We start from the raw sequence: 14,324 nt of genomic DNA, 5'->3' as shown, positions 1-14,324 counted from the left end.
TCCTGGAGGGAGAGTGAACGGAGCGGGCTCTGCAAAGCCTCTACTTAACGCGTCCTTTGGCTTCTTCACCCCACGCATATACCCTGGGCGCGAAATAAAAGCTTCCATTTCATTTCAGATTGAACGGCGCCTTGTCCCGATGGCTTCCGTTTGGCGCTCAGTTCCAGTGTCCCGAGGATAGCCCAATGCGAAAGGATGCCTGTCCTTGGCACCACAGAGGGAATACACCTCTTCCCATTGCAACGCTCACAAACCCTATCTATAACAATCACTAATCATTTTACGATAACGCATGCAGCCACTACAGAACTTACTGTGAGTGACTAGCGTATCGCGATAGGAGCACCGCCTACGAGGGCAGCGATAAAACCAATCTGAGTGGTCTATATATCGATTAGGCCAAAGGAAACTACCGCATATAAAGTCAGTCATTTCTTTCTGTGCGTAGACGTAAGTTATATTGAGTGAGTGAGTGCTGGTTCCCTATTGTGTCGTATTCACATGTTCTCACAGGAAGCGGCAACACGCTCTCGGTAATCTTAAATGAAGTCGCTAATTAGTGTACGCCGGCCACTTTGAGAGACGTTCAGTAGGAAGAGGAATGGGACCGACAAAGGATCTCGAGAAATAAAGAACGTCACAGGACAAGACAGTCTATTTCTCCCTCGTCTTTTGTTGAGCTGAAAAAGAGGACACTGCAACTTGTTCGTTATGGCGTGCGAATTCAGTATGCCGAAAGGCACTCCTATAGCAGTGGTAGTAGTTGAATTTCGTATTATTTGAAAGTAAACTAACATGCAAAAATGGGAGGAGTCTAGCACTCGCAAGTGAATAAAATAAGTATTTAAAGAGATTGAAACATTTATTTTATTGAAGAACAAGCTTTCGGACGGACTCCGTGCGAAAGCTTGTTCTTCAATGAAGTAAATGTTTCAATCTCTTTAAATACTTATTTTATTTGAAAGTATGCTGAAATTTTGTTTGAGTAAGAACAAAAAGAATGAAACCTTGTAGAGGTGATTCAAAAGGACAATGGGGAGTACCTGTCCTCGATATGCGTTTACCGAGCGGTGTGCCTGCAACGTGGCTGCATGCTATGTCTTCTGTGGCAGTATGACATTTGTACACGTCTGAAGAAAACCCAGGAAGAAGAACACTCAAACAAGGGGAAGCTCCAGGCGTGGAAGGCGGAACTACTCATTTTTGCCCACGAACGCGCTTCAGTGAACCAAATGCTCCTGAATATACGCATTCCATGTTGCACGAATTCATGACGAACAACAATGCATGAACAATAAATACAGGGTGATATCCGACGAATAGACACATGCAGTGAATGAAAACAAACTCACTGTTCGCGCGGCTGACAAACATTTCCGAATATATACACGTATATATAGGCTATCGGTGTCTGATCCGCATCTTCGAGGATTGCGCCGTTTAAATGCTGAGGGTAAATTTCCGGCAAAACTCCCTTTATCAAAAGATATTAACATCTTTATCGAAAGCCCACAATGGGAATGTTGTAAACCGCCTTGAGCGACATCCGATTGAGGTGTTTGCAACTATGTACACATGTTTCGTTATTTGTATTTCGCTGCTAACAACATTTAGTTGGATGTGTTTTCGTATATAGTGCTTGCATTTTGTTTTTAATTTTTGCGCATGTTGGTGTCCGGACAGCCTGTACACGCCCGGCATTTTCACCCCGATGTAGACGGGGACACCTGCAGTGTCGCGCGTACTTGGGATGATCCACTATCCCGTTGAAGGGAGGGTCGGTACGCACAACGGTGAAGTCTGAACGCGAACGCATCCACTGTGCGTACCGACCTTCCCTTCAAGGGGATAGTGGATCATCCTAATCTCGTTTCCAGCTGTCTGTCGGCGCCCAATAACGCGCGCTCCGCTGGTTAAGGCAATTAAGTCTGGGTCACTGTACGACGGAGTCGCGAATAAATTTCGCGAATACTGACGTGCTCATGAGATACATAATCGAATTAAAAGACAAATTCTTTCTTTATAATATAAACATTAGATATTCCTTGCAGGACGGGATAACATACTTTGCTACATGACAGATATGTCATACTCTGAAACCTGCAAACGTGGTTTTTAAGCACGTCACGGTATGAGTAATGTAGCTGTGGAACCAGACAGTTCATCAACCGATGCCTGACGGTAGCCGATGGGAACGAGAATGCGGCCGCCATTTTACCTCCCGAGCTGTTCCAACACTACCTATAGATACAGAAAGTCCGCGCGCTCGTCGACGTGACGTAACAGTTAAGAGTCAGCCAATCAGGATCGTGTTTTTAACAGCCGTAACCAATCACGAACGGGCTTTCAGCGGTCGTGGCCACGGAGAACAACAACCGTCCTCTGCAAATAAAATGGTTAAAAAGCAAGCGAGCTGGTGGCTAAGATCCATGACGAAAACCCGAGACTGGGAAAAAGACGAAAAACAGACGACACAACACAAAGTCTCAAACACAGCTGCTGTGTTTGAGACTTTGTGTTGTGTCGTCTGTTTTTCGTCTTTTTCCCAGTCTCGGGTTTACGTCATGGGTCCTCTGCAAGTTGTGATTGAACGTCCCCGGCGTACTAAATGGGAAAACGTGGAAATGAAGCGGAAAACGGTCTCAATCTTTCTCAAAACTGGTTTCCTGGAACGCGTCTTGCACTTTTTGTCTAAATATTTAGGTCTGCAGGTTCCAGGTGAGCTGCGATCATTTGCGGGTTCTTGAATTAGCAGAACGGTGAATCGCAGACAAATCAGCAGACAAATTCTGACTACATATGTCCAGGAAGCGAAGGTGGGAGAGGAGGCAATAAGCTGGCTTTCTCTCAGTAGGTGGTGCTTGGCTGTTCCCACGTGCGCTTGTTTATAACTCGGACGCGGCACAAGCGGTGCCAGTTGCCATGGTAATGGGCCTAACCTTTATGTAGTAAAGCAGCAACCTACTATTACAGATATCGACCAGGACATGCGCGGATCGTGTACGAGTTAAAAGGTAGCGTAGCTACTATCCTGGTCAGGATGGTGACGTCGCCATCGCCGCTGAAAGCTCCTCGTGCGCCGCATGGTCCGCGTTCTGCTATGTTCTGCCATAGCCTCCTATACCGGGTGTTTCAGTTAAATCCCCGGGCTAAATAATTCGCGAACCGGTGCACCAATCGACAATACCGCCTACAAGATGCGCACCGCGTGAATGAGCGGGAGGCGCTCATTATTTAAATAAAAATTCAAATGAGTTTCGTGAAAAAAGCTAACTTCTAAAGCAGGGCGCCGTCGGCATTAAAATGGGTACTACCCCTTTTGGGACCTTCAGTGGACACCTTTTAGAGAAAAATCTGCCACCGAAGCGGGTCATTTGTTGCAGTAATTAATTGGTTTCGGTTTACGTACTTTTGTCGCGGCTGGTCCGGGCGAAGCGCAAAAGGACGTAATTCATTGGTGTAATGCATTGGTGTAAGGACGTAATTCATTGGTGGACATGGGAGTGAAAGAGCGTCCTTTTGTGCTTCACCGCGACCAGCCGCGACAAAAATATGTAAACCAAAACCAATTAATTACTGCAACAAATGACCGCTTCGGTGGCAGATTTTTCTCTAAAAGGTATCTACTGAAGGTCCCAGAAGGGGTAGTACCCATTTTAATGCCGACGGCGCCCTGCTTTAGAAGTTAGCTTTTTTCACGAAACTCATTTGAATTTTTATTTAAATAACGAGCGCCTCCCGCTCATTCACGCGGTGCGCATCTTGTAGGCGGTATTGGACAGATACTTGTAAAAAAGGAAGTTATTCGATTGGTGCATTGGTTCGCGAATTATTTAGCCCGGGGATTTAACTGAAACACCCGGTATAGGAGGCTTTAGTTCTGCTGCTTACTATTCTGGCACAACCCTCTTCTTCTTCTAAAAGCGCTTCCGGTCTCCTTGCACATATCAAGTGATAATGAATAGTGCAAACTTCATCCTTCGGGAAGCGGCGACTGCCGAAACCCGTATGCTAAGAGAGTTTTCTTATGTTTTATGCACAGAAAACTTCGTTGTTGACAGTTCAGCACGGAGGAAAGGCCAGGAGGCTTGAGGAGGAGGAAGAAGAAAGTTATGGCTGGAAAGTTAAGACGAAAAGACGTGAACTATACTCCCCTCTCATACTCCTGGCCAATCGCCCTGTGTGGCTAAGGGCCATTTCCTTTGTGGCAGAAGAAGAAGAAGAAGACGTGAAGCCATATTCCTACATTCATACTTTTGCCCATGCATAGTCGTCATACGCATATTCCTACATACATGCATACCCACTTGTTCGTGCATTAGTCGTCATACGTCATATATATGTCATAAGTACGTGCGTCAGGCCTGGCCTTACTACCCCACCACTACCACATAGAGGTTTGTCCCTTTTGTCCTGGCCAATCTCCCTTATACTGGCTCACGGCCATCATCTCACTGGTAGAAGAAGAAGAAGTCGAAAATGTGTGGCGTCCCGCAGCTCGGAGACTATCTGGAATAGCAGAAAAAGTCTTAAAAGGGGGGCCGAAGGATACAATGGCACCTGTTTGCTTTGGATTACCCCAAGTGTCACTTCGTGCCCCACTTTCAGTGTAGAGTATCTAACTCGGAAGGCTCACACTTACCTAGAATGTAAAACTACGATCAAACAGACATCAAACAGACATCCATCTATACAATTTGAACTATGGAAATAACTGGACGTGGGTGATGGCGCTCTTTGGACAATACTTGCCCTTGCGCCATAAAACCGAAACCTCCGAAATTTCAAAAACTTATGCCCTTCCTATCTAGTAGATGGAATGAAAACTTCCTGTTCAATAGACAATAAACAGAGGTATAGAGATAAATAAATAGAGAGACGTTTAGAAAGGAACATAATGGAGTCCTCTCTGGCAGACCTCTGCTCCAGAGCTCGTGGTGCGAGACCCAAACAATAATCATTCTCTGTTGAAAGGTGGCCGCACCACCTCTATACCATTACGAATGTACAGCAAGGCACATTGGTTTTCGTTGGGCAGATGGGCCAGTGCCGTAGCGCTTTGCTTACGTCAAACGATTAAGTGTATCCTGCGCACACTCTATTGAGCTAATCGGCTAAAGAACTGCATCTTAAGTAGCCCTTATTCACCACCTCGATCACTTCAACCATCACATTCTCCGTGTCATCGTGGGGGGTCCCCGAAATCCACCATTAAGAATAAACGTTTAAGAAAAAAAACGTTCAAGAATACTCCGCTTGAAAAATACACGGTTAAAAATATATCTCCTAAAATAAACCGCTTACTATCCCCGCTTAGAGATCACCGTTTAATAATCCACCATTAAAAATAAACTGTTTCAAAATCCCCTCACCATCTAGCACGGAGGAGGTCTGATTGCAATTTACGCCGGGTTATATCATGTTATGTTAGGTTAGTTTAGTTTGGTTTCGGCTAGTTTGGGATAGTTTAGGCTAGTTTGGTCCTGTGAGGTTAGGTTAAGCCCCTTGCTTGCAGTTCACCTCGATTTGGGCCATACCACATGACTCTAGCAACTGTAGGGTGGATTTGGGGGGATTCTGAAACGATATATTTTTAACGATATATTCTTAACCGTGGATTCCTTAGCGTTTATATTTAAACGGGGATATTTCGCCGATTATTTTTGTGCGTTTATTTTTAAGCGCATATTCTGGGAGATATATTTTTAACAGTGAGTACTTACGCGTTTATTTTTGAAAGATTATTTTTAATGGTTTCAAACGGGATACACCCGTCATCGTCATGTCATAGTTAGGCAGTCAACAGTCAACTTCATAGCTCTGGCCAATCTCCCTTGTGGCTAATGGCCATTCTCCATGGGAAGAAGAAGAAGGTAGTGAGCTCGAGCTGCTGTTCCTGGACGCAGAGGTACTATAGAGGTACTCAAGGACGCAGAGGTACTCAATACCGTACGCCCCTTCATTGGAAATGGTAGGAAGGCGGGGTCGCCGTCCCGCCCGTGGAAGAGGCAGAGGCCATGCGGTGAAGAAGGCTGGTCCCAAAAAGGGTGCAAAGAAGGCAAGGTCCATGGTCGCGTTGGGTGACTCGGATGTCCAGGATACCAATGTGACAGTCGCAGCCAACAAAGATGACGTCGACAAGGAAGGATTTAGTGCTGAAGTCCCCGCCCCCAAGAAACAGGTGAAGAAGGAGGTGAAACCTACCAAAGGCGTGATAAAACCTTCTGTCGCAAAGAAGGGGAAGAAAGATAGCGAAAAGAATGCACCGAAAAAGACACCGTCCAAACCCTCGCGAGGTGCAAAAAAACCGCCTCCCGATTCGAAGGCAACGGCTAAAGCTGAAAAAAAGCGTCCGTCAGAGAAGCGTCGGTCGGCGGACGACAGCGGGAATTCGCTTCGTTTTGGAAGCGAATCCGAAGCGTGGCCCAGCACGGGGTCCGTACAATCGGTGCTTTCCATGCTGAGACTATCCCAGATCTCTCCGTCCGGTGGTGAGGAACGACGAGGAAGTAAGAAGGGCGAAACAAAGGCGTCCGTTGCAGGAGGTAAAAAAAGTGCACAGAAAGCCGCACCGAAAAGCGCCGAGAAAAAGAAAGTGCCCGAACCACAAGTTAAGAAAGAATTGGGAAAGAAGGAAGACAAGGGAGAAGGGCAGGTTTCAGTGACGGAATCTCTGCAAACCGACGAGACTGTGAGGGCCACAGATTCTACTCAGACACCAGAAGCACCGGAAACCTCAAAGAGGGGGGAACAGGACTTGAAGGCAGTCGAGAAAATGGCCGTTAAGAAATTTCTGAAAGGCCTGTGGCGGACGTACTCGGCTACTGGCATGCGCGACGGCGAAAGCAGTGTTGCCGACACGTCTGCTTCGCCTGAATCTAGCAAGGAGAAAACGCAGGAAGAGAAAAGGGTCGATAAAAAGGACGCGGATACTAGTAAAGGTAGCCCTCCTGGGAAAGATGTGCCAGAGGAAAAAAGTGACGACCACCCAAAGAAAACTGAGAAGCCAACGGAAATTCCCCCGTTGGAAAAAAAAGCCAGCGAGACGGAGGAGCGGCAGGGAACTGAGACACAGCGCGAAGTGGAACCTGTTGATCAGCCGTATCGCCGGCCTAAGACCGACGACTACGCGTCGCCGCATTTATCCGCAACGCAACAGCAATTCCCGACATTGGCACGCGCACGCGAAATGGAAGAAGCGACGTGGATGCGTCCCGTAACAACTCAAAGACGACTTTCACCGGGAATGTCTCTGGACGAGGACGTGGTTGATGAAGTAACGGAAGAGTGCTACGAACCGAAAGCTGAAGGCGGGTTACGGAAAACGCTGAAGAAGCGACGTATCTCGCGACGGTTAAGTCAAGCTACTCCAGCTGACAGGCCAACGGGGCGAAGGACGTTGCCGAGAAGAGACGACGATTACATCGACGATGCGTACTTCGAAACGCCCGTATTTCGTGAAGATTATCGGGACGACGACTATACTCCCCGGTCTCAGCTGCGTGTCCGAGGCGACCGTCGGATATACGAAGAGCCAAGACGCGTGGGCGAAGGTCGGGAAAGAGGCTTCTATACTGACAACACGTACATTCCTGCTCAGCGGTGGGTTAAAGGGATAGAGAGTTCCTCACTGAGGAGAGAGCCACTGCAGGAGTGGATCCCAGTGAAAGCGGGGGAGAGCTCCGTACGTCCCGTCAAGAGAGAAATGCGACCCACGAGGGACGATGATGGCGGAGGACCAGCTGTGGAATATAGAACGATAGTTAACCTGCGAGATAGAAGTCCTCTGCCTTCACTGACGTCAATCACAGACACCGTGGAATACGTCTACGACGATGAGGAACCCGTTATTCGAACCGCATCCGACGAGTGCTTCCTGAGCCACGCTGAAGCTGCGCCTCCGACGTACAATCGAGTGACTCAACCTCGACAACCTGCTTCAACCTGGCACGCATCACGTGGCAACATATGGGCCAATGTGAAGCCCTGGTTTGAGATCCAGGAGCCAAAGCGTGATCCGCGAGAAATCGTGCCACAGTCTTCGGCGACGGCAAAAGCACAGACAAACGGGAGACGTTATAGTGCTTCCAATAAAGATCAGCTTTCGTCGTCGGGAAAACTTGTCCAAGACGAGGCAGAACGCAGGTCACTCTCCAACACATCGCCCGTCAGACGTCTAGTCAACAAAATACGGCGAATGCATCGTGATCGACGCAGTACATTGCTTTCCCCTCCTCCACCTCCCGTTCTGCCAGTGCGCGCGGCACACTGCGGGTGTTTTGGCAGCGCGCAGCCAATGACCTCCTATGAGCTCTCGGGTGTAGGTCAAGAAGGCTTCTATGCGGTCGCTGGTTTCCATGCTACTGGTTACAACCAAGAACTATTACAAGATCTTGAAATCGAAGAACTACTGCATGAAATTGAAAAGGAAGATCTCCTGCAAGAGCTCGAGAAACGGCAATTAAATCGCGAAGCTCAGAGGACTCCTTCTCCCCGACTTGAACGCAGGCTCTCCGTCGTGCAAACAGAGTGCCGACCGCCTAGGAAGAGGGCGCCACCTCAACCATTAAAGGTAGGACAACAATGCTCAGATGCAGGGTTGAAAGAGCCGCCAAGTAAGCCAGCGAGGGCGGATACGTTCTACCGAAGAAAGCCTGCCAGAGCTATTGCCGCTCCGCGGTTAAGCCGCAGTGGTTACGACCTTCGGACTGGTTTAGACGGGGCTTTACGGAAATACCAACCAAAGCGAAAAATGTCTGAACAGTCTCTTGCCAGAAAAGACACCGACGCCACCGTACGCCGTCCTCCCATTGACGGCCGCAGAAGGTCGTCTGCTATTCCGATTACCCAGTCTTCCCGATTCACGTGGCGCACTCCTGCACCAAGCCGTCCTCAGCCACCGCCATGTTTGGCTACCTCTGGACCACAACGAAACGGGGACTGGACCGTGCGTCGACCACGCTCTCAATTCACGTACCAGATCACGCCGAAACAGCAGTATACGTTAGAGGAGCCGACAGAAGCAGAAATAAGGGAAACCACGTCGACTTCAGAAGCGAAGAAACGACATTCCATGACAGTGCCTTGCGAAGTTTTTTCTCTGGATACACCCGCAGAAACCGAAAGCCAAATATATTCAGGTGCTGAATCTGGTGAGCTCAAGACTACGTTTAGCGCTGATGAGAAATCCAATGTCACGTTTCCACAATCTGGGCTGAGTGGTGACAGTGCTGAAGAGATTGCGCAAGTGAAGGAAGCTACGGGCGAGAGCAGCGGTGCTCCTCAAGGGGACACCCATATGCGCGCTGAAGTTTCTATGGTACAGCATTCGGTTGAACAAGCTACCACGTCTGCAAAAGCGGAAAGTTCGCTCACAAAAGATTTAACACAACAAGAGCTTCCTCTCAAAAGCGACGACACTCCATTCGAGCCTTCCGAGCAAGAAATACCGAAGCAAACGACGACACTGCCTTCTAGGCAAGAAATACCGAAGCAAACGACGACACTGCCTTCTAGGCAAGAAATACCACAGGAAACGACGACACTGCCTTCCAAGCAAGAAATACCGAAACAAACGACGACACTGCCTTCCAAGCAAGAAATACCGAAACAAACGACGACACTGCCTTCCAAGCAAGAAATACCGAAACAAACGACGACACTGCCTTCCAAGCAAGAAATACCGAAGCAAACGACGACACTGCCTTCCAAGCAAGAAATACCGAAGCAGAGCATACCTAGCATGTATCGGCACAGTATAACCATGGAAACGCAGCCTCTGATCAATGAAGCTTATGATGACGAATCTCCAATGGAACCTGCTTCAAAGGCTAGCCAGCGGAAGAGTGGTGATAGCTCCAAATCCTTCCGAACTTTCAGTGTGGAAACACCAAGTCGGTATATTCAAGCAGCCAGAAGGACGACGTTCCCAGTTTCTGAGGATACTCGCTTCCAAAATTTCAGCGTGGGAACTGAAAGGCACCAATGTCTTCAACGCGCTCCAAGGATGTCGTCGTTACCGCAGCTTCCTATTGAAGGCGCCGCAAGGTTCAGGACTTTTGCCGTGGGCACGCCCACCCGAGAATGTATTCCAGTGGCTACCGGAGCGACGTCTTCGCAGCAAGCCCTGGAAGATAGCCAGGACACTCTCCGTGCGATCAACGTAAGTGCGCCCGTGTGCGAAGGTCCTCCAGGGGAAGAGGTAACGCAGTCGCATGAAGCCACTGCGGAGCCGGATGTAGACATCGGGGCCAAGCCGGTATCCGCAGACGATGAAGCTGCTGACAAAAGCGCTGCTTCGCACGAAGACATTGACGAGGGTCAGGGAGAGGACGAGGTTGTGGCCGTCGTGGAATCGATGTCTGTCAACAAAGAGGGTGAAGTCGCGGAGGAACATTTACCACCAGTGTCTGTCCCACTGCAGTATGACTTGATTGCAGTTCCACAAACCGTGGAGCAGCCAGAGATGACGCTTTGGGATTACACTACTAGCGTTACATTTTATCCGGAATGCAAGATCGTTAGTGTAATAGGCATTCTGTGCGTTTTATGGATAATGATTGTTATGACGCTCACTAGTACACAACACCATGGTGGCAGATTCGCCACAACGGGATGGACACCGCACGAAATAACGGGTGCACAGGGTTCCACGGACGAAAGAAACAGCACAAGCGAGATGCCTTCAACACAACCTGTCACATCAAGTCCGGCCATACATTACTGCAGTACGGATTATTGTAAGAGAGAAGGCGTATACTTGGACGCAATACTGAGCGATGCCACCGATCCTTGCGACGATTTTTACAGCTACGTCTGTAGGACTTGGATGGAGGATGCTGAGGCTCCCACGGATGACGTTATTTGGGAAGTGTCCAGAGACAGCATGCTCCAGTACAACATGGAACGTGATGTGGTTCATTACTTTGACGATCCCCACCTTGTTGATGACGTTTCGCCGGCTGGGGATCTGTACAGAAGTTGCATGTTGAGCGCGAGCACTTCGGGAGTGGACTACTTGCGTCTCCTCTTCAAGCAGTGGCATATCGGAGGCTGGCCGGTACCGCAAACGGTTAACAAGCAAATTGAGCAAGTGTTTACCTTTGCCGGTGAGCTACTACGTGACATTGGCTTAGACGTCTTTGTGAAGGTGGATGTCGTTACCGACCCTACTAGCTCGAAGCGCCGTGTTGTGGCCCTGGATGAACCTCGTGTACTGTTAATTGCGGCAGACATGTCCATGCCCAAGCTAGTCGAATTAGTGAAGCTGGCTACCGAAGAAGCTGCTGCCGTGTTCGGAGTGTCCGATATAACTGCACTCGCGACTGAGGTGGTGTCTGTCTTCTCGAGTTTCAGCACAATAGCCGGACCAAGTGGGGCCAAAAGCGGCACACCGGAACTCTTAAAGGTTAACAACCTTGCTGTCGGCTTTCGGTTACTCCTCAAAAAAGCGTTCGGTAGAACTGTTAGCATTGACAACGATACGCCCTTATTGTTACTGGCGCCAGATTTTCTGAAGAATAGGCTGGACGACATTATCCGCGCAGAACCGCCACGAGCACTCCTCAATTACTTCGGTCTTCGTGTTATGGCTCTGTACGCTCCTTTCCTTCAACGGCCCTTCACGAACCTCCACAAACTATTCTCTCTGCAGTTTTTCGGACGAGTAACGCAGCAGGACAAGTCTTCATATTGCGTTCGGGCGATCGAACGGGTCCTTCCTGCGTGCGTCCTACGAGCGTACGCCCTAACTAGCGTCCAACCAGACGTCGACTATCGCCTTTGGGTGTCCCAGCTAGAAGACGTCTTCTTTCGTTACATGGAACGCCTCAACTGGTACGACGAATTCACTGGTCTAAGTACACGCTACAGGCTGAAGCATACGTACTTGGAAGTGTTCTTTCCCGGCTGGATTCTAAATGGAAGCAAGCCCTGCGCGCCCAACTACACTATCGGCGGTAGCCTCGTGGAATCATTTTACCGTTTGGCCAGTTCGCGTCAAGACGATTACTTCAAGCAGATATTAAGTAGTGACCTCTGGATACCAGGCGTTACGTCGTTATTCGAGACATCGTCGATCTACGATATACCACGGCAGAGCGTGAGGATACCAGTGGGTGTTCTTAACGCGTCGGTTCCTGCCAAGAGCACCGTGTTCGATTTCCACTTGTCTCGGGTGGCGGTTCGGATTTACGCGGCCTTAATTGAGATAGCGTTGGACCGAACCATCTACGAAAGCGAGACGTCCCTTCAAACCAGCGCCGAATCCGAGCGTATTCTCAGTTACATTCTCGACTGCTTCGTCAAAGACTTCAGAGGACTTCCGGCCGGAATTCGCGACGGCTCCCACTCCATCGTCACGGACCTTCGCTGGGTCCGCCATTCCATTTTGCGGCACACAGCGGCGCTGCAGTTGGCCTACCAGGCGTTCAGGGACTTACTGCAAGTCAGGAAGATATGGAACTTTGATTTCAGGCTCCTCACGCTGCCCGACGTTTCGGCTGATCAGCTCTTCTTCGTATATTACGCGCTCGACAACTGTGAATCCAGCGACGTGAACTTTAAGAGGCGGGCGTACGAGATGGACCGCAAGATACCACCTGCTGACCGGGTGAACCTTGCCTTGAGGCACACAAAGACTTTTCATGACGCCTTTGGCTGCGAGCAGGGAAGCGCGATGAGAGCTGAGGGCGCGGCCTTCTGCAATGTTCTATAGTATTAATAAGTGATTTAACTAATCGTATAGCGACACAATGCACTGTAAACTGGAAAACACCCTTATGGGTGTGAATGGCTTGTCCTATAACTGACACCTCTTTTTACACCGTACATGGTCTGGAACACCTTTTTTAAAGGGTGTATTCCGTGTAGATCACCCCTGGAAATGGCGCTTTCCTTTGAAAATGCCCTCTTTTGCACCCTTTAAACACCCTTTTAAGAGGGTGTAAGATCGTTAAACACCCTCCTAAAAAGGTGTATAAAGGGTGCAAAAGACGGCATTTTCAAGGAAAAGCACCCTTTGAAAGGGCGCTTTACACGGGATACACCCTCTAAAAAGGGTGTTCCAGACCATGTACGGTGTAAAAAGAGGAGTCAATTATAGGACAAGCGATTTACACCCATAAGGGTGTTTTTCACTTTACAGTGTGGGGGCTACGGTATCAGTTACATTCTGTTTGCTCTCTATATTTGCCTGTTGATTTTTTTAAATATTCGTAGCAATGTGATGCTGCGTCCTAATAATACTACGAGATTACAGTTCGGCTCTCTCTGTCTGACTTTGGGGCCACCTGGAATGGCAATGCCACCGCAGCAGGCAGGAAAATAATCGGCATTATGCCGAACAGCACCTGATCGTTAGTGGTCTAGTTTCCAGGACATGGCGAGGTCTCCCCTTTGATGTCCTGGCGGATTTCCAGATGGGTGTCGGCAGAGTTCTCGCTCAAGTCTGACGAGTGATATATCTCTACCCATCCATCCACATGTGTACAACGGTCATAGCCACTGTCGCGTCGCGGTGATAGCACGCGCGCTTAGTCTAGTTGCATTGACCTGAGTTATGTTGGGGGTGGGGGTGGGGGAGTTGCTATTAGCAATTCCATTTTTCCTTGGAAGGCTCCGTCTTCTTTCCCTCCATGTCTGTCTCGAGTCTACGCGCATGACAGCCAGGTCTATGCAAGATTCTACTTCGTGAGTGCTGTATCTGCTCGTCGCGTATCTGTTAAATCTGTTAATTTGTGGTCCTCTTTCCACTTGAATCACTTAGCTGGCCCAAAGGAAAAAAGGGGAAGCTTGTCCTTTGATTATATATAGTGCACTTTCTAGCCTCCCATATACCCCGAGGACGAACTCGTTATAGCAGAGTCCTTAATATTGTTATTGCTTTATTTTTTTTAGATGCCCAAGGAGGATTTTTCTAGAACGGGGTGGACATCACGAGTACTTACTGGCACAACAAGAAAACCAAGAAGGCACAGAGCGCGTGTTGAATGAACGCATGCAAGACACTGACAGGTACGACCGAAACAACTTTGTGTGTAACTTAAGCTGGAACGTAAAAGTTTTATTGTCCGGTTTCTACTCAGACCTCAGGTTTGTAAGTTGTACCATGGGTACTTAGAGAGAATGTTAATTCTGATCTCTCTCTCCTCCTTTTTTTTTATTTTTACGATAGCTATATACATATACGATATACAGGATATTTTATGGCTCGTACGCACGGTGGGCAAACTGGGGACAAGCGGGGTAAACTTTTACGTTCGAATGATCTTTACGACATCCAAACTTATACTTCATCTTCGATATATTATTTTCTTCTCTTTTTT

At 48.6% G+C, this 14,324-nt stretch overlaps 2 protein-coding genes across 3 annotated transcripts in view; both read left to right on the top strand.

The window, feature by feature from the left end:
* LOC135401612 (uncharacterized) overlaps window positions 1–642 on the top strand; it is a 29,209-nt gene extending 28,567 nt beyond the window's left edge. The window contains exon 23 of the mRNA XM_064634115.1: window positions 119–642. Coding sequence (XP_064490185.1) covers window positions 119–275 — 157 coding nt within the window. The 3' untranslated portion in view covers window positions 276–642. The remainder of the gene's footprint in view (window positions 1–118) is intronic.
* A 5,233-nt stretch (window positions 643–5,875) lies between these two features.
* Window positions 5,876–14,075, top strand: LOC135401610 (uncharacterized). 2 transcript variants are annotated; one of them, XM_064634114.1, is made up of 2 exons: window positions 5,876–11,407; window positions 13,897–14,075. In XM_064634114.1, exons 1-2 carry the CDS (start codon window positions 5,969–5,971, stop codon window positions 13,990–13,992), a joined length of 5,535 nt encoding a protein of 1,844 aa, XP_064490184.1. In that variant the 5' UTR covers window positions 5,876–5,968; the 3' UTR covers window positions 13,993–14,075. The 2 variants fall into 2 exon arrangements, with proteins under 2 accessions (XP_064490184.1, XP_064490183.1); XM_064634113.1 differs by lacking the exon at window positions 13,897–14,075 and having other exon boundaries at window positions 5,876–12,835.
* Window positions 14,076–14,324: the final 249 nt, after the last annotated feature.

This window comes from Ornithodoros turicata, chromosome 7 (assembly GCF_037126465.1).
Source record: "Ornithodoros turicata isolate Travis chromosome 7, ASM3712646v1, whole genome shotgun sequence".
Classification (NCBI taxonomy): domain Eukaryota; kingdom Metazoa; phylum Arthropoda; class Arachnida; order Ixodida; family Argasidae; genus Ornithodoros; species Ornithodoros turicata.
Note: the sequence above shows the minus strand (reverse complement) of the source record. Positions and strands in the feature narration are given on the sequence as shown.